We start from the raw sequence: 26609 nt of genomic DNA on the forward strand, positions 1-26609 counted from the left end.
TTGCCACGAATTAAGCCTTAATGCGACTCTTCTGTCTATTGATTTGTTAGCCATGCATTTCCTGTCCTGCTTTGATGTCATTGTGGTGTCAGTGTATGGAAGATTCCAGATAAAATTATGGAGGGTTTTAGCTTTTAAGCTTGTTATTTCAGGGGATTATTTGGCCGCAGTTGAATTAACATTTTTATTCTTTTTTTGGCCACAAACTGGATTATGTGATTCTTTTCTGCAGAGGCAATATCAAATGCCCATCGCTGATATAGTGCTGCCATGTGTGGAGTGGACCAATGCTGATTGGGTCTGGTCAGACCTATGTGTAAAGGATTTCACCAGCTTGGCCTACAAGCTCACAGTACCGGGAAAAGAGAGAGAGAGCGAGAGAGAAAAAGGACTACAGAGCCAGTGATCTGGGCAAAAATAAAACACATTCACCAAAATATACTACAAAAGGGATTATTATGCATTACTGATGCTGCAATTCCATGTTCAGTATTTCCAAGCTCGGCCATCATTATTATTTATTGAACGAACTGTCCTGCTGGTGTGATTTCTTGTCCACGAAAGTCGAAAAAAAATGTGTTTTGGTTCCTTTTGACCCGCAGGAAGCCCATCATGTCTACACTGGGGGAGAGCTGAACTTCTGGAGGAAAATAACCGCTGACTATGTTCAGCAGACTGAACTTGGTCCACTGGTGCCTCTGCAGAGCCCAGTACACTCTGCATGGGAGCAGACTGAGCAACAGCGCAAAGCACATAAATACAATACAAACAAAAGGCAGATTAATGGCCAGGATAATCACAACCCAGAGATTTGTCCCCTATTTTGTGCCAGCATTTTCTGACTCAACACTTTCTGCTTAGTATTAAACTTTTCTCAAAACAACACACACGGCTGTGAGAGCAGCAGCTGGGCTTCACATTCTCATCCCTGTTTTTATGTGATATAACAGCTGCAACTTATATGGTCATTGGAGTGGCTTAGCTGCAGAATGATATTCAACTTCATCATCCACATCAGAGAAAAAGTGCTGGATTATTTTCTAACATCATAAAAAGGGATTGTAAGGACATTGTCAGGAGAGGGGAGGGATCAAAAAAGGGAAGGGTTTTTCTGATGACAACTTTTGGGTCATCTATGGTTCATATACAGAAGACAATGACTTTGGTTAGGTTATGGAGGCACATGTTAGTTTTATTAGGATAGTTTAAAACTGCATGCCTAATTCACCAATGACTCATTTTTTGGCCACTTGAGAACAATGAAAACAGTTTTGAACTTCACCACTGTTTCATCTTTAGGTTGAAAGGTTCGGTTGGACGAAAGGTTTGCAAGCATGTTAGCAACTGATTTACAAATTCAGCATCAACAAGCCGTAGAATTCAGTCATACACCGTCTCCATTCTCTTTTCGCTCCATTTTTGGTCTCCACCACCTCCTGGGAGACATATCCAGCTTTTTAGTTGAAACGCTCTCCACTATGATCATCTTCAGTACTTAATCAATCAACAATTTGAACAAGCACTCTAAAATTTTATGGTTTTAATTTCCCCTTTTTGTTGTAAAAAAGGTGAGAATGATGCTATGAGAGCATCAAGAGTGAACCTAAACAGTAAAATTAGCAAGAAATCCTAACAATGAGCTGGAAGTCAAAGTAAAACTCTTGTTAATTTTCAGTTTGGGTGATAATTAGTTTCATCAGAGCAAGTAACACCTTTTGATGTCACATTGTTTCCACATGATCCGTTCCTATTATAAATACAGGCTGATTACAGCTAATCAAAATAAGATGTACTCAATTAATCCTGTTTAATTATTTACATTTATAGCTTCATTTTGTAGCATTTATCAGTGTTTTCATGGGGAGGATAGAGCAGTTTGTTTCTTATTCAAGAAAATAAAAGAAAAAGTAAAAAAAAAACAAAAAAAAACATGACGTTTATGTGCTCTCAGTCTCCCACAAATTTAAGCTGTGAACCACAGTCAGCTTCTGAAGATGTTACAGACAGCTCATGATTTTCATTTAATTTGGTTCATGAGGAAATAGTTTGTATGACACAAAGTATGTTTCATTGAAATCCTGACTGCACCTCTAAGATGAGTGTTATTTATACTTTCTGTAACACTGTTATGAAGCTCACAGTTTTCATTTTTCTCTCACTCATTAGTTTTGCTAGATGCATTACATCAACATATTTTCATGAATATTTTATCTGGTATTTGTCTGAATAATATTTGATGCAATACAAATGCAGGAGGGAGGTGAGCTAGAAACTAGTCTGATTTTTCTGACGCCAGTTATGAAATATACAAAATGTTTTGTCTGGGTCCTGCTGCGACATTATTCCCAACAAATTAATTAGAGATGTTCTGCAGCTCGTCATCCCTCTGTGCTGCCATAGGGCCGGTCTAAATGTCTACCGTCCTCTCTGAAGGATTGTGAAGGTGGGATCTGGTGTCAAGATGCTGGTATGTCTCAGCTCTGTGATATGTTTGTATTAACGGACCCCTGGTTTACTTGAAGGTGCCGATGTGTCCTGCTGTGACTGTTTCATGCCTGGTACATTTTCTTTTTGTGTGTGTGTGTGTGTGTGTGTGTGTGTGTGTGTGTGTTACAGCAAAAGAAAGCATAATTGCTGATTTAAAAAAGTGAGCAAAAATGAATTTATGATGGACAATTGTGGTATTCGAAACCTGCTAAGTATCTGATTTTCACAACCGTTACACTCTAACTTTCAGCTATATAGCTTATGTGTGTTTATGCAGGTTTTGATTCATTTTTAATTATTTTGGACTAAGAAATCTTTTTATGTGTGCCATTTTTTCTTCATTCACATCCATACAAAGGACATCTTTTTTATTACAAACTGAATGAATGAAAGTTTTAAAAGGGACAAAGAATGCGGAATGTAATGCGATAGGGGAAATGAAAAACACTGATGAACACACTCTCATGTTTCAAAGTAGCCGACAATGCCACTATGAGCAGGGGCAGTTTATCTGCATTAGTACTGCTATAGCCACGCATGGTCACGATAAGCCTGCAGTTAAGGAGCAAACTGGAATAAAATTGAATACAAAGGCATAGCCACTGATTCTTCGTGTCCTTCAGTGCATCTATTTTAGCCACACTCCTGCTGTTGCTTTGGAGACGGCGGTGGATGTCTGTCAGTCAGCCGGTCGGTTGGTCCAAATAAAGCCAAGGCTAAAATATTTGGACTATCTATTAGGTGGATTGTTACTGTATAACATCTGGTGAAGGCATTTGTGTAATCTAGAGGGTCCACCAGTTCATGTAAAGTCAGATGGCCGAGAGTTTTGCTCACCATACCTCCTGAAAAGAATACCTCATTGACCAAATATAAATATTAAATGATGTTGGCCACCTGCTGCATTCTGGCGATGTAGCGCCATACAAGGAACATAATGTTATGAAATATAACCCAAAGATTTTTAGATTTTTTTTTGGCAGTTGAAAGAAAACCATTTTGTATGGGAGATTTGCATACCGTCATAAACTACCACTACCAGACTGTAGTTTACCATTCTGCCAATACTGGCTGACATACACTCTGACACTAACATTGTTTCAGTGAGATGTTATTGGCTGATACATCAGGACAATTTATTGGTTGCCAACTACAGTGACATTTAAAATAAAAGGCTGCAGAAAGTCCAACACACGGGCCCATATCTCAGAGATTATACGCTTCCTGCTGCAAAAAAGTGTAACTCATCTCCCAAAATCACTGGACACTTTCTGTCTTGTTTTGCTCTTCTGTCTGGAACTGAAACAACCTTCAATTACGCTGATAACTCTCTGCATGTTCTCGCTCAGATACAACTTGTATAATCTGCTGCTTAACAGCTCACGCTGTTATCCGCGCAAGTTTGTCTGATACTGACAACCGTCAGTTAGTGCCCTTGGACTGAGCTCTTATTTTATTATGTTTCGTCCTTGCTGTGGGAAGATTTGTTCTCCAGGCTGTGCTTCACAATGTGTAAGGGGCATTCAGTGAAAATATGGAACTGTCAAAATGACCTTTTCCCAGGACTCACAGGGACTGCTCTAATTGGCACATTTATTGTTATCAACCGAGGCCAACACAAATTTTCTCCTATGCAATGCTAAGTCGCCATTTCACAAAAGATAATAATAATAAAAAAAGCATTCTGAAATGTCTGGTTGGAAATGAAATATAATATCGCAAGAGCTCCTCTTTATCGATCCATGTAATGGCTCACAGATAAAAATCCTTATAGTGGTTTATTTCACTACTTGAAATGGTACGAGATCAATACCGAAGGAGAAAAATAAACGGAGTGCTTCATAGGTATAATGTGTATAGCTATAATCAATCTCATCATGCAACACTATAAGAAAGGTCATACCTCAAAAACAGTTAGGTTTCTGCGCAATCTTCCAATCAATAATGACATTTCATCCACAGAAATAGAGTTGGGAGACGTTAGGCTTTTACTCTGTAGCTAGTTAGCCAGGCATTTAACCTTTAACTGGACACACATGCACACACACACACACACACACACACACATGTTCAAATCCTTCCACTCAGCCAGTGCAGAGGGTGAACTTCCTTCTGTTCAATTCACAAAGACCGACTGACACACTTTCTGTCCCGTTTCCAGCTCAGCTCGTCTACTGTGTGCTTTTCTGTCTTGCCTCATGCTGGGTCATGTCGTGTGTGTAATCTTGATTTTTGGTATCGTGTCCTCAATTAAATGGGCGCTCTTAGACGGGTTCCCTTCACATTACGCCAGATGGACCCACAGATGGACAGTACGACGTTCTGTTAGTCCACCAGCTCAGTCGGCAGCCTGCGCGTCACGCATCAGTCTCATTAATAACTCTGGGTCCAATTCCCCCAGTATTAGATTTTCTATTTGCCTGCAAATCTCAATGTTATTGCCATCTCACATTTGTTCTCACACAAACAGTAAGAGGAAGAGATTGTAAGAGGAGGAATGTACTGGGACGCTCAGCAGATGTCTGACACCTTCAACATGAAATGTACCAGCCTCCAATGGATCTCATTTTGTTTTGAGGGCTTCAGATGCTTGTTAGTATAGTGGAGCAGTGGAATATGTCGTGGGCTCTGACAGGGTCAGACTACACTCCTTTTCAACGCTCATACTGTTTCAGGGATGGGAGATGCTGGTGTCGGAGCTCTACCTCTTCCTCCTGCTCAGCTGTGCATGGTTGGCATCCACCGAGAACAACTGGAGCGATATGAGCTTCTGCCCATCATTATCGTATAAATATAGCAGCTGCTCATTCTTGCATTACAGAATTTGATAGCTACTTCTGCTCAGTGCTCAATAGACCTCATAGCTATCAGCTTGGGGTTTCTCCGAGGAGCAGAGCTATGCTCCTTCCCCGATCACCTACAAAGCAAAAGAGCACTGGTGTGGCCTTACGGACGTTAACATGATCAAATCCACCATTTATCTTCTTCATGTCAAGTTGCAACAATACGGTCTAGTGGGAGACAGCAGCCGGGGACAGGGCTGACAGCCCACCAGCTCCTTTGGCTTTTGTCACAGGCCAATCAGCTCAGATTACAGGATGAGCTCAAGAAAACATCCCAGATGTACAACCTAAACCACTTGAATGGCAAAAGGCAGCAATGGCAGCAGTAACACAGTTAAATAAAAATCTGTATTTAAACCTCGTTGCTGGAACAAAATAAAGCAAAACGGCACAGGCTTGTTAACTTTTTGTTGTTCACACAATTTTTAACCTCTTGCACTGATGATTTAATCAGGAGAATTTCTCAGAAATCCAAAGAATAGTTAAAAAAATAATAATTATAAAAACAACTTTATCTCTATAGGAGCTTTTAAAATAGAAGATTGAGTTACAGAGGTTAGACAAACGGTATGTTTCAACATAATTACGGGCAGCTGGTGCCAGACATTCACACACAGGCACAAGTAGTAAAAATAATAAAGAGCAATAAATAGATGATTAAAAAATAAAAGATTAGCATGGTAAAAAATTAAAATATAAAAAAAGATAACATCATATAAGAGCAGGTTTATAGAAATCATTAAGTGATTGCTGATTCTGCTACTCTTATCTCTTCAGGCAGGTTGTTCCAGAGCTGAGGGGCTTGATAGCAAAAACTCTGCCACTTCTAGATTTAAGCTTTGATTTAGCTGAGGCCGGATTCAGCCTCAGGATCTATAAGCCAATAATTCTAAAACAGACAGAGAGCAAATGAAAGATGTGAAAATAGAGATGATGTGATATTTGTTAAAAGAATCCCATTAGTTTTACGGGTAATTACTCACAAACCAAAATATTCCATTCTATATTCGACGTATTCTTCTTCTTTCCTTCAGTCTCATTTAAAACATTACACCAGAAATTTAATATAACCCCACACCTTAATAAAAGATTTCTCAGTGGCGCTGCACACTTTCCTAGTTGCATCAATATCAGATAATAACCAAATATCTGCTGTGTTTCCAGTTCAATAAGCCATTCATGGAATATGGGAAGAGCACTATTTCATTTGTGAGCAAATATTATCGACGCAGCTCAGTCAATAGTTGTCTGGGCCAAAATGTACTCCCAAATATTTGTACTGCACTACCTGCCCAGTAGACAACAGTAGGAAACTAGGGGTGTGCCAAAAACTCGATTCATATAAGAATTGCGATTCTCAATTACTGCGACTCTGAATCGATTTAAAATGTCCCAAAATCGATTTTAAGAAAATTAAAACAAATCCACAGGCTGTCTTTCTCCATTTTGTATGCGGGATGTCCTGATGTCACCACAGAGGTGGATCTGGAACATACGCATGCGCGGTAAGCACCGAAACAAGAAGGAAACTACAGTAACGGAGGAAAGAGAGATTCAACTGGCCCCGTCCTCGTTGAAGGCAAAGATTTGGACTCATTTTGGTTTTTACCTAGAGCCCTATAAAATCGTTTTATTTTTTCCAAGTTCTGTTTAAATTTTTTCCCATATTATTATTATTTTTTTTTTTTTTAATGGAGGGGTCCAGTCTCTCGTCTCGTCTAGTCTCTAGTCTTTTGCGGGACGGGGGTGAGGGTCTCTGGAGGGGGGTCTGATGTGGTCTAGCCTCTACTCGCTGGTCTGCCCCTACCGGGAATCAAACCATGCCCTTCTTTTTTTTTTGTAACTTAAGCAATATGTGATATTTCTTTTATGCATCAATTCCATCTAAGCATGGATGAATGTTTAAAAGTCAATAAATGTGAAAAAGACACTTTAATGTCTCCATTTGTCATTCTGTCAGAAATCATTATGAATCAAATCGTTTTGTATGGAAAATTGATTTTAAATCGATCGTAGCCCCAAAAATTGGGATCAAATCGAATGATGAGACAGTAAAAGATTCCCACCCCTCGGGGAAACCACAGCTAGTGCCACGCTGGTGTATCCTCCTGCTGCCTACTATCATGAGGCAGAGTGCGACTGCTGTGTCTGGCAGATGAGTGGCTATTTGAGTACTTAACCACCTCACAGACACAAAGTTTCATTGACTATCTGAGTACAAGGACTTGCTCAACAGACAAGGACTCAGCAGCAAGCTGATCAGGGGGCTGCAGGAAGAAATAAAAAGACCGGAAGAGGGAGGGAGACATTGAGCGGCAGGGAAGAGAAAGAAAGAGAGAAGAAGATTGGCATCCCTGTGTAATGTCTTTGTTGTTAACGTGCTTCCGATCAGATGATGAAACGTGGTCAGCGTCGTTACCACACGTCTCTTCTGGACTTGCCATGTTTAGGAGCAACGGGGGGAGTACTGACAACTTCGGCTGTATCAGTTGCCTGTGAGGAGAACCTTCCTTCTCCGTCACACCGCCATGCTGCCTCAACGATCCTGACCATGTCACCGCGGCAAAATGTCAGCTTCATTTATTGTGCGGCCAAAAAAAAAAAAAAAAAAAAAAAAAACCTGCTCACAAGCCGATGTGTGCGGAGTCGTAACAGTTCAAGAGTGCTGAACAAACAGCAGGGCTGATAAATATAATGCTGTCAAAGAGGGCACGGAGTAATCTCTGTCGCTGTTCTCATGACAGTGCACACCACACAACCGACTCCTTTGAGATACCACAAGTCAGGAGCTTTGTGTGACACACTACTCCCTTGTTTGTTTCACTTATAGAGGCAACATTGATTGACCTTGGCTCCCAGCCCAAAAAAAGCAATGGAACACATTTCATTCACTCCACCGTAGCTGCACCTATACGACTCTCGTGGGATAGTGTAAAGTTGATTTTTTTGCAGCTCAGCAAAAGCGGCCCTGCATTTTTACGGCTCTCTATGCCTTTAATCTGTAGCTGCTGGTTTTGCATCAGCAAAATACTGACGCACTTAAATAGTTCTAACATTTTTGAGAAAGACTGTGTTCCCAACATCACACATCTGACATAATAGATCTGAAACAATTATAGCTGATTCATGGATTCATAAATTGGCAAAATATATGGTGGTGATATATGGTGATGGTTGGACATCAGATTTTTCTCAACATCTTATAATACACTTTTTCTGACATTGTAGAGACTGAAAGATAAGTCTTAAAATTATTTACAGATAAATGATCAAAAAATGGCTTTCAGAGTTATTTAAAGGAAAGTTTGGTTATTTAAGACCCAAAATCTTCAGTTCATTAAGACACGAAACAGTAGAAAGCAACAAATCATCCCATTTAAGGAGCTGGAACAATAATTTATAATTAATATAGAAGCAAATCATTCATAGATTTCTTATTTTCTGCCAGCAGCTAATTGATTAATCAACTAATCATTGCAGCTCTGAATGAAAATTCTCATTGGTTGGAGTTTTTTTTTTTTTTTTTTTCATGCAATTTGTGCATAAAAAAAGTTGAAAACAGTGCAGTATGTGAAGCACACAAGTCTAATTTCATGCCTCACAGAAGAAAAACAAGGAGCCGTGCATATTTCAGCAAAGCTGGAGCAAACATCTGCGTTTCCATGTAGTGTCAAATTTCTTTGTGAATAGTTTCTTTAAGAGTGAGACCAAATGAACTGACTTGCTACATCAGTGTTAGCTGGCAGGATGCATACTGCAGCGACCAACCAATGCTAATCATGGATATTTATATGCTAAAGCAATCCGCTGAAAAAAGAAAATCAAAGGCTTTAATATTTCTCCAACTGCTCTGAAACCAGCCTGTGTTCTCTGCCAAAATACCCGAGCCATGCTGCCGGCTCAATATGCCACAATGAAGCAGAGCCAATATGTTTGTCTAAACTGGTTTCAGGGAGGAAAATCTAAGCTAACTGGGAAAAGGATATTATATTTTGACCTTTATTCAATGAAGGTCCAAGGTTTTGCCAATTAGGTGTCCCGGTTATATGAGGATTTCAGGACAACGTCTTTACACTTCCTCCCCTTTGGCGTATCGCACAAAACACACTTCCAAACACATTGATCTTGCCTCACAGGGGAGACTTTACGGTACCTGCTTCCCAATTACTTGCATAGGCTTATTCCTCTGACACAGTCTCAGGGAAAGCACTCCGGATTGGCTGCTAGTCTTGACAGGAAAGCTTAGTGGAGGTAAATTTGTGGGCAGGATGGGAGAGCCGCCAGCTTCCCAACACTCTGGCTGCACGGCTCGCAGAGGCAGATTTACCATCTTCAGGCCTCTGTGTGTTTGTCCTGTCTCCAGTGGCTGACTGAAGACCTTGCCCGTCCAACAAAAACACTGTCAGAGATAGCTCAGCCAGGCATGAAATTGATTTTGTATTAACAAACAAGGGGATCTGTTTCTCCCATGCTGTTAATCAAATCATTTCAAGGAATGAGGGGAAGATGAGAGTAAAATCATTAACTTCCAACAGTAAATCAGGTTCACTGCCAACCTGTTGTCCCATTAACCCTGAAACCTGTTCAATAGCTAATTAAAGCAATTACTTCAGGCATGACATGCCAGTTAATCATGAATGACTAGCCAATTTATAGTGGTGACTTCATTACCACTGGCAGCACTCACTGATGCCCCCCCCCCCTCCCTCGTTCTCTGTAGTGATGGAAAATACTACGGCTCATCGTGGCTGGTGGTCTGTTTCCCACCTAGTCCACATTTACAGGGACACTACAAGGGCTAAGAAAAATATCTGCATGACAAGTTGGCTGTTCAGATTTGGGACGTTGCATCTGGCACCAGCGTGCTTTATTTTTGGACATGAAAAGACAGGAGAAAGAGTAATATGTGCAACAAATGTCTCTGGTAAGACTTAAACTGGGGACATTGTGGTTCATGATGAAAACCTTAACCCCTCAACCAGGAGGACGCTGCTCTTCTGTAATCCCCATTATTGTTCAAAATCTGGATGCAGAATCTAACTGTCTGATGGAAAAAAACTCCCTCAACATGCTTTGTGAGTCATAACAAGCTGTACTTGTGGTTTTAACAGATGGATGAGGACTGGTAAGTGAGAGCGTTAGAAGAGACATATGAGCCCAGGCCTGTGGCACCATCTTTCACTGAGTGGACCCGTTGAAAAGGTCAGAAACCCAGAGGAAAGCTGAACTACCCTAAAATACCATAAAAGGTTGTGTAATTGGGGCCTGTCCCTGTATCATTGGTCGGTATGATGTATAATATTAAGGGAGGTCGTGATCGTCATATTTTTTTGCATGTGAGAAGGTTAGTGAATGCGTAGTTCATGCTTGAGAAAAACTCGGGTGGAGCCGTTGAAGGAATTGATCGCGATACCTACAAAAATCTGAGCAGAATAATCTTCTTTCTTTTACTCCCCCAGAGATTTTAAGAGAGCACGTTTTAAAAGCTTCATAGTAAAAGGGCACATCCGATTCGAGGGAACTTTTCACCTGAGCCCTTTGAGCTCTTTATCTGTGACTCTGCGGAGCTGTCCAGGGTGCTGAACAAGACTTCACTTTCTCCCTAACAGCGTGATCAGTGTGATCAGTGTGCTCTGACACCTACCCTGTCAGCAGTTCCATCCCATCCTGCTTGAGGGACTGACTCTGACAGACAGTGGCGCTGAGGGAGGCCCTTGAAGTGAACTGTCCTGAGTGGGGAGTATTGATTTTCCCGTTTGTCTCCCCTGACTGCGGCAAGGTGGAGGCTAGCTGAAATAACTCCCTCAGCTCTGTGGGCCATTCCTCTCCGCTTCCCCAAAGAGCACACATCACCGCAAAGCCAGCTTCTATATGTGCTGGTGTATCCGCTCCATTCAAGCCGGTCGGAGGTCGCTCATCCTAACGTTTTTAAAATGTCACTCTCTCCCCTCCGCTGCACCTCAATAACTGTTACTGACACTTTAAGACATCCCTCTTGGTTGTTCCATTTTCCATTTGCAGACATGAATACAAATTTCTGGATGAACTGCTGCTCTTATAAAGACAAAGAGAATTTCATTCTACCACTAACGCTGCCAGATGTTGGGCAACATTAAAAAGCTGAACTGCATATTTCCCTTTAGCGCTCATATTTAAAAGAGAAAGAGAGAGAAAGGAAAACGCTCACCTCAAATGCTCACTGCTGGGATGGCTTTGACTTTGATCTACTTTCACCACACAACACAGCAGATAAGTTTATTGCTGTGATTGCAAGTGTGGCGCGTTAATTAAAAACAGCAGTGGTTACTCTCACTTAGATGTTGTTTGTCTTCTTAACGGGACAAAACACAGCCGCTCATCAAAGCTGTGGCATCTGTTTGCTCTAACTTATCAGGCATCAGTATGAAAGTCCTGAGGGACTGTGGTTCTGTGCCTTTCCTTTTAAACAATTACACCAGGAGCCAGACACGTAGCCTAACTCAGACACACTTTGCATTTCAATGTAAATGTCAGGCTGATATAAAACTCCCTGCAGACCAAGTTGTTGTTTATGGCGCAGTACTGACATCACACGCTACAAAGGTGGTTGATTACATAAAAAAGGGCAACAGGTATAAAGTGATGGAAATTGGTCAACTACAAAGAAAATTCTTCAACCATTGTGTTCGTCCATGCAACAGGAGGCAGCAGCCTCGATGCCAAATCCGCCAAAGGTCGGATCCAAGAAGAAGCTGCAAGTCAACATCCATCTAAACTCTAAGGGTTTCTAAAATTAGCGCATTGGTGGTTTAAAATGTTTTAGCCAATTATGAAAATCTCATGCTGCTTACAGTTATTAGAACTAAATATATCTGAGCATAGAACAGATAACATCCCCCCAGTAAGTGGAGCTTTTAGGAAATAATTAGATTTAACTTTACATTTTAAGATTGAGAGTCCTGCTGTTCAGAGGCACCTTACTTCACATACTCAAGTTGGTTTAACTTGTACCATGAACACTAGCTTTCCGGTTTACCAAGCAATTGTTACTATGACAGATAAAATGGCATAAATCTCTCGTATCATCCCAGCACCTGAAACATGTCCCCAAGTAAAATTGTCATTTATGTTTTTCAAACACTGGGCTGCTTTAGTTCTGAACGCCTGGGGCCAGAGCCGAATGCTCACGCTCCCTACTGTGAAAGCAGCACCAGTGAGGGCTGTGACATTGAATAAAGTAAAAAGGTACAAAAAAAAAAAAGGGGTGTCCAAGGACTTCTCCAAAAGTCTGTTTAAACCTTTGTGTTCTTTGCCTCTTACTTTTTCTTTGGAACATCCCTCTCTTACAGAGGAAATGGATGTGGTTGCACTCAGCAGTGCTGCTTTTCACGGGCCTGGATGGATTGCATGTAAGCGCTGAGATTGGTTTCAGTGTTCCCCGTGGACCGAAGCCTTTGGTGTTTGGTGATAAATGCCTCCTGTGTGGTAATACAGTGTGATTAACGGACGCAGCCTGAAGCCTGATCCCTCCTCTTCCTCCTCACTGCACTTGAATCAATCATCTACGTGGAAAGGCCACCGTCTTCTGCTGGAACAGCTGCTTAGAGCTCAGTTCCCTCTCCTCTCTCACTTCGGGAGAGCAAAGATAGCTGCAGGACTCACTCAGTAAATACAAATAATCGAGCGCATGCAGGTATTTGCTGCGATGACTGTTTTGCATTTTCAAAGACATGCTCACTCCAGGTACTCTCCGGTAAGCGCAAAATAAAAAATGCAAATTTTCTGCTGACTGTTGAAGGAATGGCAGAGTCATATTTTAAACACATAATTTGTTTGTAACTATACTCTGGTTAGGTCGACTAAACATTCTTTCACATTGTCACAGTCACTGTGCCTGCAAATGAATCCCTGTGTTTCTAATATCAGTCTGTCTCTATAAATGCTGCGAGCACTGAAGAAGTAAAAACCAAATAAATAAATAAATAATCAAACGCAGAATAAGAAATGATCGCAAGTTGTCACTATTGTATGCCGTCCTGTTTTCCTTTGGTCTTTTTTTTCCCCCCACTCTGTCTTTAAATTGGATCTTTTGTAAAGCTTCAGCTTTGTGAAGGTTTTTACATTGTGGTCAAACGGATATAGCAAGACCCTTTTTCAAATCCATGATTTTTCATTCCAAACTGTGAAATACTTAATCTCATAAACCTTTGTCACACCTAATCTCTGAAACGGCCGCTGAAAAAAAATCCCATCCATCTCCTTTTTGTAATGCAGAGGTGACGCAGTAGGTTGAATTTAAGAGTCACTCGACACGTGGCTCCTCACTGAGCAGCCAACATGATCAAATTTGAGATTATGTCTGACATTAAAAAGAAAGAGGCTGCAGCAGCAGTTTTACAAATAGCCGTGAAACCGTATCGTTGGAGGGGAGATTATGGCTCCGGCATAAGCAGTCAAATCAATCCCCGAGTATTTCTGTGCAAGTCGATAGGGGATCCAGGTTAGGCCCATTAGTCATGTTGGCACTTTGCAATGCATTCCCAGGCCTGAAATGACCCTGCAACTTCTCTGCGTGTTGGTTCTGAAAGCTCTCAACACACCCATCTTTTTCAATATACCAGCTTTTAATAGGCGTGTGAGGACTGCTATCAATGATCATTTTTGTCATATGGCATTAATATGTATGCAATTTTTTTTCCTCCATCTTGAAATATTTAACAAAGGAATAATCTTCCTCTTGATGACACTGAGAGGAAAAAGGCATTTGCTGATAATTCAAGTGCACTGTTCAAAATGAAGCACTCAGAACTTACTGTTGTTCCTCCCTCTGTTCGTCATTATGATTCACAGACATGTCTGGCATCACAAGTGAAATGAATCTCTCTGGTGTTAGGACAAATTTCTTTTCACCACCCTTGAAGGGAAAGTAAATAAATTTGCAGCCCAGATTACAGACATTGAGAGCAGAGGTTTATCACAGAATGATGAATGAAGAACAAGTCGACTCTCCATTCCAAAATGAGGACTGATGAGAAGTTAACTGATCCCTGGATTTGTAAACGGGATTTACAGCTCTGTTTTGTAGCCATTCATCTGGCACCTCGAGAGGACTGACTCACATTGAGGGACACGGTCGTCCTATGATGAGGTTGATGCGCTGTATCACAACACGTGCTGAGACAACAATGCTATTTGTTCCGCACCAGCACTCTGTGATGCTGCAAGATGGTACTCTACTATCTAGTGCTGTACTGTTGTTAGGACAGATTTTCAATCCATTCTTATTATACTGTGGCTAGGGATCCAATTTATACAGCAATATTGTTGGCGGGTGTGAACAGAAATTGATCTAAAAGGGGAAATCCTTTTCTTGTGGGAAATAAACTATTGTGCAGTCAACATAACATATATACACACATACACAACACAACGCACCATAGCTCATGCTTTGTGCCTCTATAAAATACAAAAGATGTTAAAATATAAAACTGTTGCACAGTAGCCAGGTGAGTCACAGTTACAGGTAAAAGTTGTTCCATTATTAGATTCACAGGCTCTGTTTTGTTTTCTTTTATTTTTACCTCGGATCCTATATAAAAAAAAAAAAAACAAACAAACCACAGAGGAGCACGCAGAAGAAGTCATTAAAAAAAGATGAGTTGATTTGAGTCAGAACAGGACTCTCTGACCAATCACCATATGTCAATCAAACCTCAGACTACCACCAAGAATAGAACCAGATTCTGCTTCAGGTTTCTTTTGCTTTATGTCCTTGTGGCCTCCGGTCACCGTTTGTCAGCTGTGTTAGCAGCATGGCTATCAGCCTGGCTATCAGCCTGGCTAACAGCTTAGATTATACTATTTGAACGAGAACACCCAACTTCAGCAAACTTCAGCAAGGGAGAGTAAAACACAACGTGCTATTAATAAGTAAAAAGGTCGAAATAAAGTCAACTGAATTTTTGTTTTGAACTTTCTCAATTTTTCAGAGCACTCTTTGTCGGTCTGAGGGTAAACTCTATCGTTACCTTGTCTTCCATTGCTCTACCTCTTTTCCTACAACATTCGCTGTACAACACATCATGTACAAGTGATATGCATGTTCCTGGTGCCCTGTTGTGCTGAAACAGTTTTACTCTGACATGCTCCTCCTGTTGCCATTTGTGTTGGTGGTCTTGGTTTTTCGGTATGCGAGTGTGATGTGTGTATGTACGTGCTGAAGGTAGGGGGCCGGACCAACAGGCCCCCAAGGACCCGCAGGAAAACACAGGAACAGCAACCCCCGACCAGGGGCAGCCCACAGCGCCCCTACGCCCGTACCCCCTACAGCACGAGCTAAGGGGGCCCGCCACACACTGGCAAGGCCGACACCCGCCAATGCCCCACGCCGGATGGGGTGAGCCACAGCCCACCGCTCCCGGACAGAGCTGGCTCCTCCGACCCTCTTCACCCACTACACCCACAAATTACACAGGAACAGGAACCTATTTATAAATGCAGGAATTTGAGAGGCAATCTGGACTGCAATCTGTTCTGTGAGATTATTCAAATCTCTCTTGAAGCACATCTGACTGATGCAGCAGCTGCACAGAAGTGAAGCAGAGAACATGAGAAGTAATATGTTGTTGCCAGAACGAATTCTATAGATTGATATATTATTCCATACATACATGTCTGAGGGAGAAGTTCAGTTGGCACAAGGCTAGTCCACATGAAGGTGACTCTACCTGTGCTTACACCTTAAAGTGTGTCAGATTGTTCAGTGCTCAGTCACCCACTGAATCCAAATTGGGGAGCAGAGTGAGGCAGGCAGCTTCACCTACAGCCTCCCAACAGTATAACTTACCTGTCAGCAGCTCGCCCCAGATAAGGACGGATGACCTTTCTCCAGGTTGTTTTAATAAATCTAGTCCAGATGGTTATTCCTGGGCCTGTCCTGTCATCGAGTCTTACAGGTATCATTTAGGAAACAACACAGTCAAGCACCTTTGCTGGCATTTTCTACATCATTTTTTGATATGTCAGTTTGTCAAAATAAACACACACACACACAACAAAAAATCCCCACGAACTAAAAGCGAGGCAAACAGGTCTGCCTTCTTTATATGATCACTGGACATTTTTCTTTTCTCTTTCTTCTGTTTCCTTGCTGCGATTCTTTGAACTGATGATATGCACCAAAAATTACAAAGGAAGCTGAACTAAGCTTGAAATAAAACAGTAGTTGCACAGGCTCTTCTGCTATACTGAGTTAGAGATTAGTGAACCTGAACGCTAAACTAGTTAAAAAAGTGAGTCTGAGGCCAAATATTTTTTGCAAGACAGCATAAAAGCTACAGCGGTGGCATAAAGCCAATAACTACTCATCAAAGAAATTTCACAAACTTGCTGATCAGGCGGCTCCTAATCAACAAACACTAAAGAATTTATGGTAAAAATCTTCAAGTGTTGCACAATTACTTTTTTTATGGACTGTTTATAGTACAGAAGTAGAATGTTCTTTTCTCAATTAGAGGGAAAACAGAGCCAAAGTTAATTGTCTCTCTGATAACTGGAGCACTCGCACAGCTCAGCCACCAAACAGGCCTCATGGGGACATTAAACACAGAATCTTTGAATTGCTGCACCAGCTGAGTCATTCTCATCACACTGATTACTACATTTAACTAGATCAGTATGAGGTGCTTTGCCTCTCCTCTTTTTACTTCAGTCTAGGGGGTGATCTCACGCTGATCAAAAGCTGACTGGGAGGCACAAACTCAGCTCCGTGACAGCACATCTGGGATCTGAGAGTTCACGAGATGGCACACAGTTCAGAACTAGAGCGGGGTTTTATCAGACGTGGCGGCATGAATCGGATAAAGAAAAACAGCAGAATTGTCACAGCGTTATTGGTTAAAGTGGGGAGAAAAAAAATAATAATACTCTGCATTGCAGTGCCTAAAACAACAAGACTATTTCACAGCCCGGAAAGATCTGAGTCTATGCAAGCCAGCTTCCAGGAAACTGTGCTTGGAGCACAAGGGTTCGAGCCAGCCACTTGACCAAATGCCACACTTTAATCACACTATAAGAGCTGAATCAGACGACTGGAGATTCATATTTGCCAGAGCAGCAACTATTTGACAGCAGCAGCAGAGATGCTGCAAGACTGCTCTGGCGAGCTCCATGGCTTTCATTAACTAGAGTGGCTTTTAGAGAAGGACGGTAAGCTCCATCTATCCTACATCTTACACAGTTCCCAGCCAAATGGCCAAAGACAAATATTCATTACAGTTCATACAAATGCAAAGCTTTTCATCTTTCCCAAACGGGAAAATTCTGGTGGCCTGAAAGAGGTCAGTTATTTAATCAATGTGCAATGAACGACAAATGCGTGAAGACAACTCAGCGCTCCCTGTTTGGTGCATCATGTATCAAGCAGCAGATTTTTGCATAGAACTGGGGCACTAATCCTCTTCCCAACAGAAGAGACAGAACATAGCAAAAGAAAAAAAGAAAATTCTTGAAAGTGATTAAAACTTTGGAAAACCAGGCACAGACTCACACAAAGTACAACACATCTTGACTAAGATAAGCACTGTGTGATCAAGTAAGAATTGAGGAGAAGACCCCAGATAGTGCAGTTAATATAAAGCATGGTCCCTAAAATTTATCACATAATCTTAACAGAATGTCTTTCCATTTTTCCTTCTCAAAGTACAACTATGCAACCAACATTACTTTCTGAGTTCTGCACACATCAAACTCTTAAACCCTCCTTTTGGTCCCCACCAACTCCTTCACAGAACATTTGGATCCACAGTGCTCCACAGATTGTCGGGCTACCTGCTGTTTGGTGTTGAGCAGGTAGTATAAAATGGATATTTAGACCTTTTTGTCTTAAAGCAGCTGCTGGCTGTGTGTGGAAACAGGGAGGGAGATGAAACAGAAGTTGCAGGCCATAAATCTAAAACAATGAGCTGAAAGCTGTTATAAAGCTTTGTAGAACTGAGCAAAACTACAGACTTCTGTCATAAATCTCTGTGGGTTCACTGCCATGAGCAGCCTCTTTCACATTACACATGGCAAGTTTAGCCTTCTTCAATATCAAATTATTGATTAGAGCACCTTTAGCATGTTTTTTTTTTTTTTTATTATTTAAAGTCAATCCATTATAAATCTTGTCCTTTTAATCCAGGCGAAAAATTTAAGAAGAAAGTAGAAGATAAGGAATTGAATTTCATTGCTCGTCCTCCCGAGACTTCATGTGGTTATCATTGAAGTATCAAGCTGCTTATCAAGTGCTAATGCCTGAGTCTTAATCGATGCTTCGAGAACATAAAGTAACCCTCCCGTCTTCTTCGCAGCCTTAGCCCTAACTTGGAAAATCTGTTTCAAAATATTTTCTTGTCAACTGTCTCATACATTCTGTAAGGTAAATTGGAAAAACTTAACATTCTCTTTGCCACTATTTAATTTGAATCACTCTTGAAGGTTTCTTTTCTTTACTTTAATGATTTTTCTGTCATGACTATTGCTTGGGATACGTATTACTTCTCTGTAGAGGTAATGCTTAATTATCAAATCAACTGGACTACCGTTCAGGCTTGCCCAGCGATGACGCCTTGAATTAATGACATATGAAAAGCAATATCCGTGCCTTGGAAGTCCAAGGCCTGCAAGGGCACTCTCAGTCCCACATATAATAAACATCGCATCATTATGATGAGAACTTTGCCTCCCACATCTGAAAATAGGAGCAGAACTGTAAATCTGTTCAACCCCCCCTTCAAGTTTATCGGTGTGTGGAGGGGTTTCATCTCACTCCTGCTTCACTGTGTCTCATTGAGGTCTTGTTGTTTCACCTTTTTGCCTCAGCAAGAAGCTTCAGAGCACAAAGAAAGAACATCCAGGTCCACAAAGAAAAAGATAATCGATCAGTTTACTGGTCGTAATGCATTTCATTAGAGTTTGAAATTTGGGGTATTCTCCATCGTCAAACTACATTTGAGTGGCTTTCCCTCATCAACAATACATTTGGGACATTCGAAAAATTATATTTTATATATCATGATATCTTCTTTATTTTATTACCTGTAAGTGCTAAGAGGAGATTTTATAATTCACAATTGTTGATGAATTGATGATTTGGGAAACCCCATCTGAAGAAAATCAGGCACGCTCATTTTTCGCTCATTTATTTTCGCTCATTTATTTTCCTAGGACAGGGATACACTTTAACCCTGAGCTGTGTGTTGACAATGACGAATTAAAAACAACACTAACATGAGTCACCTGCAGTCAAAATGACAAGATTCTATAATAATAATGAATGAATCTAGGTCAGAGTAGGCAAAAATGTAAAACACAACCCCTCCGTGTATTCAAGTTCATTTGGGTCATATCTTCCTCCCTCATGCCGGCTCAGGGAGTCGCTGGTAACACTGGTAGCTGTCATAGGCAGAGGTGAGATGCATGGTTCAGTGATTAGAAGTAGCAATGACCACACAGTAATTGCAGACTTCTCTGCATCACCGATTGGAAGAAAACATGATGTGGAGTATCGTTGAGGACAAGAATAAGGGCCTGGTGCACGAGTGACATGTATGTCATAGCAGTGAATTTCTGCTCCTCCTGGATCATTGTTGAAATAAGGGGAATATAAAAAATGATGAGAGGAAAAAAAAAAAACATACTAGGAAGGAACTTTAATATTAAATGATAAGCGGGTGAAATATATAAATAGCTTCGCGTGGTTATAGAGATGCCTAATTACAGGCAAGAAGCCTGATGAATAAAGAATCATCCCAGCCAAGCAGATAATTCCCATAAAGTATTGCTACCCATCATTCAAAGCCTAAGATAGAGTAACCGTTTATAACGTTGGAGACATCAGGACTTTTTCCTCCACATTCCAAAACACTCCGATTAAAGATGTCAAAGAAGGATTTTCAAAAAATTTGGTGATCACTGTTATAATTACCAGTCCAACCCTGTCTTTTTCTGTCTTCTTATACAGAATATAGCACATACAATAGCTGTGACGACACCTTTCTCAGACACTATGTGACATAAAAAGCTCCAGGTCACAGTGATGTAAACATCCAGAATCACAGCAGAGAGCCATTATCAGTTACAACTCTCTTTCATCAAAAGAGAACATTGAAGGGCATTTCACTTGTGTTTTTAGCTTTGCTCTCTTTGTTTCTGAGCATTTATTATGCATAGCCAACAAGAAAGTTGCTAATGAAGATTTTATAATTGATAAAAACTGCAACATCAGCGTACGCATAAAATTAGCATGAGGCCATAGTTAAAAGGAAAGATAAATCTTGGATTACTGCCTTGCTGTTGTGCGCCTCCACTAACCAGCCAAGTTTGTGAGAAATGTGGCCACAATCTCCCCTTCTTGCATTATTGCATTGAATAATGGCCAAGTGTTATTGCGGACCATTATATCACAGTGGAGTTAACCTTTGACCATTAGGACATAAGGTGTGACCACATCATCAATTTAACTGAGTGGAGAACTGTGGCTAAAGAAACCCAATTCCTTGAGGCTATGGCCAGAGCAGATGAATAATCAAAAGGGGTGGGAGGCTGTTTTTTTTTTCTTTTTTTTTTTATCCGTTTCCTAGTTCTGAATATTGTTTGTGCCTGCTAAATGAAAAGGAAATACAACAAAACTAAATGAGAGAAAAAAGAAGAAGAAGGAAAAAAAAAACCCCACTGTGGTTTCTGAACACGCAGACAGTCAAAAGAAATCAACTTTTAACTCAGTGTCGGCTACCTGAGAAAAATATAAGCATGCACTCTGCAAAGACAGCTGCACACCCTGCACTGCATGAGGTATTGGAAAAGCTACACATAATTCACACACACACACAGACAACATCTTGGGTTTGTATCTCTCTGTATATATATATTGAGGGAATACAATACTGCCAGTACTCTGTGTATGTCAAGGCGTTCTTAAAGGATGTAACTGTATTTTATAATTTTTTCAATTACATTTTTATCCATTTTATTCGTCTTCGTACTACATTTGTAATATTATAGCGCAGTTTTTCCTCTTTACAGGTGGATGAAGCTAATCGATATATATGTGGTGAAAGTGTTTCAATGTTTTACACTCTTCTTTGCAGTGTAATTATTGAACTGTTCATAACAAACTTAAATTGTCCTTGAGAAAATGAATAAAGTTTTCTATGTGAGAAAAATAACCCCTTCTGTTTCTACTTATTGCAGCTCTGTAAGAGCCTAAACTGAATCATTTTTCTTTGACCCAGACGAATAAAAAAACAAAAACAAAGTCATGGCAACACGACTTTGATACAAAATAAAAATGTGAAATGAATCCCTGTAAAGAATACAGAATCAGGAATAAATAGAAGTAGTGTGAATTTATACACATAATGGGCTGGCTCCCAACTAAGCCTGAACTTTATGAAAAATCTGTATCATAAATGTACCATCGAAGTATTAAACTGCTTTAAGAAAACTGAAAGGATTGGCTGAAGTATCAACAGTATACAAAATCAGGTGAATAGTAAAAAACTCACACTAGCATTAATATAAAATACCAAGAGCTTAACACATTCAGGACTTTTGAGGCATTACTGTAAAAGGTGCCCCATCGACAGCATCACATTTTAACCCTGATTAATTCTGTACTTGAATATTGACGAAGTATCTACTTTGAGCACTTGAACCAACTGTGAAAACTCTGATTTGCAAAAACACAATTGAAGTCAGGCAGAAGAATGTCGGACAATGAGACACTCAAGTGTATGTGGTAATTTTACCTTCACGCTGCACAGTTTGTATCTTTGAGTTGACAACCTGAGCACTGAAGGAATATCTCTAGCCTCCACTGAAGAAGTGCTGTTTATGCTGGCCATTGTGGCTCTTTGTCCTGCCATACTAGATGTCCCTGGGCTTTCTTTCTGTTCCCACATCCCCTTGTCACGTTTGGCATTCCCAATCTCTGGAACATGCCGCCTGCCTAAATGCTTGTTTCTCATTTCCCCCACTTTCTTTCCTGTATTTACACCAGCACCTTCTTCGATGTGTTTCCTTTTGTGCTGCCCTTGCTGTGGACTGTTAACAATCCCACCATCGGCATTTATATATCTGTTGTCTTTTACCCGCCTGCTTGGCTTGTGTATCCAATTGCCTGTAATCTTATTAATTTGATTGCACCTGCCTGTCTGTTTGGATGTGCTGGGCTCCTCCCTCCCTGTGCTTCCAGCACCAACCCTGACACTTTCTTTTGTCTGAATCTTAATGTGCATTCGTGAATGTTTTTGTGTTCTGGTTGAATGACCTTCCTCTGCCTATAAGATGCATCTTCTCAGTGTTTTCTCATGTGTGATGAAGGCTTCATGTAGCTGCTCCACTATTAATGATGCTCCCGTTGAGTAATAACTTGAATGTTTTTTTAATTATCAGGCAGGATAATTTGACAGAACTGTTATTCTGCTCGTATTCTGGGAAGAATGTCCCTGCTGATTATTTATATATGGCTCTGTGATTATTAAACTAAGATGATAATAAAGATATGTATACGGGGATAATTGGACAGCCCTGAGCCCCACACAGCTGATTTATTCAAGGTATATTGTGTATGCTTCACTAGAGACTAGAGAGCTGTATGCTTGATAATCACATTTCCTTACTTCAGACCTGCAGCTGTAACAATAAAGCTATGTTGCTGCTCCTGGTTTCTTTTTAATCCAACACTTTCTGACTGTACAAGAATGAAAACTGATGGGAAGGGATTGCTGTGGGAAACAGAAAAAGCTAACTATCAATCCACGGGAAAACAACATCAAATATTTCTCTGATATGGACCTATAACCTTTTACTGCACATGCAAAACTTTTCTGATTATGTGATTTACTCAGACCTCGCTTTATACACAGATGCAAAAATATATTTTCTGTACAGGTTCAGGGTTTTATAATTCATTGTCATATTGAATATATATAGGTCTACCCAAGCAGTAGGATAATGGACATGTAAGACATGAGAAGAATCATTTGAGGTGGCTTGAAATTCAAATTGCCTGGAAGGAAAATAACGTGCTCAATACTGCATTCACTCAGCAGGTAATGATAATAGCATGACGCTGCAGACAAAGCAACTTAACAGGACGCCCCTTAAAGGTATGTCTCTCCAAAGAGCCCCTGAAGAGAGTCAGGCTGCCTGCTCCACTTCTCCCCTGACTGACAGCACACTCCTGAGGAGCCACGCTGCAGGACACGCACGCTGATCAGGCCTGACACGCCTGACCTTTCCTGAGCTGCACCGCTGGCTTGCCGCGCTGCACCCCTGCCTGGCTGAAAAGGCCATACTATGCCATACAGGCAGTGCCATCACAGCAACACAACCCCACCCCATCTCAGAGCTGGCAAGGTGAATGCCTGGGACTGCAGAAAGACAGCCACTCAATCTGAGAGGCTCTCAACCGCATAACAAGGGCATGCTATCTGAATTTAGCAGTGATTTATGTTTGGTTTTCTCGATTGCACCCTGAGGTGGAGTAAATTTTTTGGCAACAAGCGAATTATTGTGTTTTATTAAAAATACCACAAATGTAATTTGCAATGACCCTTTTTCTACTTCAACACGGTACCATTAAAGAAAATTTAATAAAAGGCATTCCTCAAACACAAAATGATTACTAAAACGATATTTGCATAACGTTTTCAGTCATCTCACTTGGTAAATGTACCTTGTGTGGTGGATGGCTAGTGAGGGGCTCTAACATAGTGTGCCAACAGTCCTGGTCGAGGGCAGATTCATCTCAGGATAGATGCAGCAGGAGCCCAGTAAAGAAAAAGAGATGGGAGGACTGTAAGTGCAGAATAGATTCTGCAGCTGTGAAATGAAGAGCTGTCGCATCCAGTGAGCACTTTCCTGAGTAAAGGAAACACTTGGTACAGCAGAAATAAATCATGGCCTCATGTACTTCAGTGCATGACTGTATTTTTTGAACCAGAAAAGGATATTGTCCAGCATTTATGACAAGTTGTTTGTTTAGCATTAAAAAAAAAACAAAAAAAAAAAAAACAATCTGATGTTTACTTGCAAAGGTCTGTGTGAGAATATTAATCTGACTAATGGACTTTTTCATGGTAGATTAATGAACAGCCTAAACTGTAATGCAATTTAAAAAGTCAGTGACTCCAGCCACAAATTGCTGTTGCTGTGAGCTGTTCATTTCAATGCACTGCATCCATTATATGAAGCAAGTGCAAATGACTCTTGTGCAGCAATTACAACTCCAATGAAGTGGTTATGCTTTCTTCGTCCTCTAAGATAACTTCATCTACCTAACAAATACAGAATTTGAACTTCTGAGTTAAAATGGCATGTAAGGACATTAAATGGTGCAACAGTAGCGAACAAGCACAGCTCAGAGGGACTCTTTACACCAAGGCATAGAGGCCGAGGTCGCACAGAGAGCTGTGTGTACTGGCATAGCCCTGTGAGTTACATTTTAATGTGATAAGCGTGTACGTTTTGCACATTTATGAAGAAGGATCGATTCAAAAGGATGAAGACGTCACTATCCCCTTCAATGTTGCCTTACGGATTCACAGTATATGTGCACTTTCATAAATTTCTCTGTCAAATAGCAATAGATCTATTTCAAGCTGCCTGGTGCAAGAACCTTTCAACAGTGCTCTCACAAACAATGCCATTTCTTCTGTGAACAAGGAATTTAGTAAATGCTTCAGTGCAATTGTTTAATGACACAGTAAGGGGGAAAAACAGCAGCACAGCTGGAATGGGAACACGTTCACTTTGAATGGGCTAATGTGAAACAAAGAACAGCCCCGGGAGATTTATGCAGGGGTCAGACAAAATAAAATTTGATCTTAGACATTGTTTTGCAGTTTATACCATCATCACATTTTCCTCTTTGTCACGCACTCATGTGTGCACACCCACCTGCCACAGATGTTAACGTAGCTGATTGCTGGGAGTTTAGTGGCAATTACTTGCCTTTTTACAACAAGTGTCATTTGCTTTCTTGCAGCTTGCAGTAAATGTTTCATCTGTAACTGCCTCATCTATGAACTGATGACAGAAAATTGTGGCTCTATTTCTTGGCTCACCAATAATGGGCTGATCTCTCTGTTGAGGGGAGACAGTAAGAGGCCATCCCACCTTGTGCCCATTCCATCACCACTCACTCTGCAATTCTGAGCCAAATTACACAAGTTGAAAATTTAAGTTACATGTTGGATGCATCAGTAGGGTCCCACCGGTTTGTGTAATGCATGACTGTTTGAACACACCATCTGTGACCCACAGTGGTGCAGCATGGGGGCCAAAGAGCATGCTTTGTTGTTTGTTTATTTGTTTGTTTGTTTTTTTTTCCCCACACAACACAGACACACACACATACACACACACACACACAAGGACTATGTACCTTTTATTCCTCTGGGCTTCCTTCTTATCCATGATAACAGGTACACAGTTCGTTAGCTCGGTCCAGTCTGCATGCAGTCCGCAGCTCCAGCCTGTGGAGAACCGGGAGAAGAGCCAGGACTCCTCTTTCCCGGGTCGGTGACATGTGCATTTCTTCTGTCCGGGCTTGCAGTCGCACGGCTGCTCCAGGCGAATATTCCTCACCAAGTGCCTCCCGAAAGTGGTCCCCCCGGTCTTCTGGATGTGCAGAAACACGATCACATCGTCCCCCTTGATGTTGAACTCCACGTGTCTGTCCAGGTCTCTCTCGGTGAAGTTGAATTTCGACGGCACTTTCGAAGGGCTGTCATCCTCCAGGTCCTGATCTCTGTAGAAATCGTCGGTGTCCTGGTACGGGGGGGAAAGTAGGCTCACCCCCTCAAATTTCTCTCCAGTCTTAAAGTGGCACGAATTGCTGCCGGCGGGACATATGTACTGATAACCAATCATAACAAAAAGGACGGCTAAAATGGGAACCAAGATGAGCTTGCTGGATCTATCATCCATTATATCAAGATAATGTCTTCATTCCATTACTGTGAATAATACATAACACCCCCTGGTTCTTCTTGGATCAATATTCCTCCATGCCTTGCACACATTTAAAGGTACATTTTATTTGTAAGTGTACTAGCTGTTGATCAAATCACCCCCATAGACGCATTCTCTGGACAAAGAAAAAGAAGAAGGACAGGTCCACCCTTGGGTTGATCAAAAAAATGCACGCTGGATGCACCGCATTGGAAATCTTGTCCAAAGTCCAGAGTCATGGCATTAAGATGTTTGGCTGTCCAACTTCTTCTGAAGCGGCTGTAGAGCTGCATCTGCGCCGCC

At 41.1% G+C, this 26609-nt stretch overlaps 1 protein-coding gene across 1 annotated transcript in view; it reads right to left on the reverse strand.

Moving 5' to 3' along the window:
• Positions 1–26282, reverse strand: part of hs6st3b (heparan sulfate 6-O-sulfotransferase 3b) — a 49046-nt gene extending 22764 nt beyond the window's left edge. Inside the window, exon 1 of the mRNA XM_029530787.1 lies at positions 25738–26282. Within this exon, the coding sequence (XP_029386647.1) occupies positions 25738–26282 (545 nt within the window). The remainder of the gene's footprint in view (positions 1–25737) is intronic.
• Between the last annotated feature and the right edge of the window lie 327 nt (positions 26283–26609).

This window comes from Echeneis naucrates, chromosome 21 (genome assembly GCF_900963305.1).
Source record: "Echeneis naucrates chromosome 21, fEcheNa1.1, whole genome shotgun sequence".
Taxonomy (NCBI): domain Eukaryota; kingdom Metazoa; phylum Chordata; class Actinopteri; order Carangiformes; family Echeneidae; genus Echeneis; species Echeneis naucrates.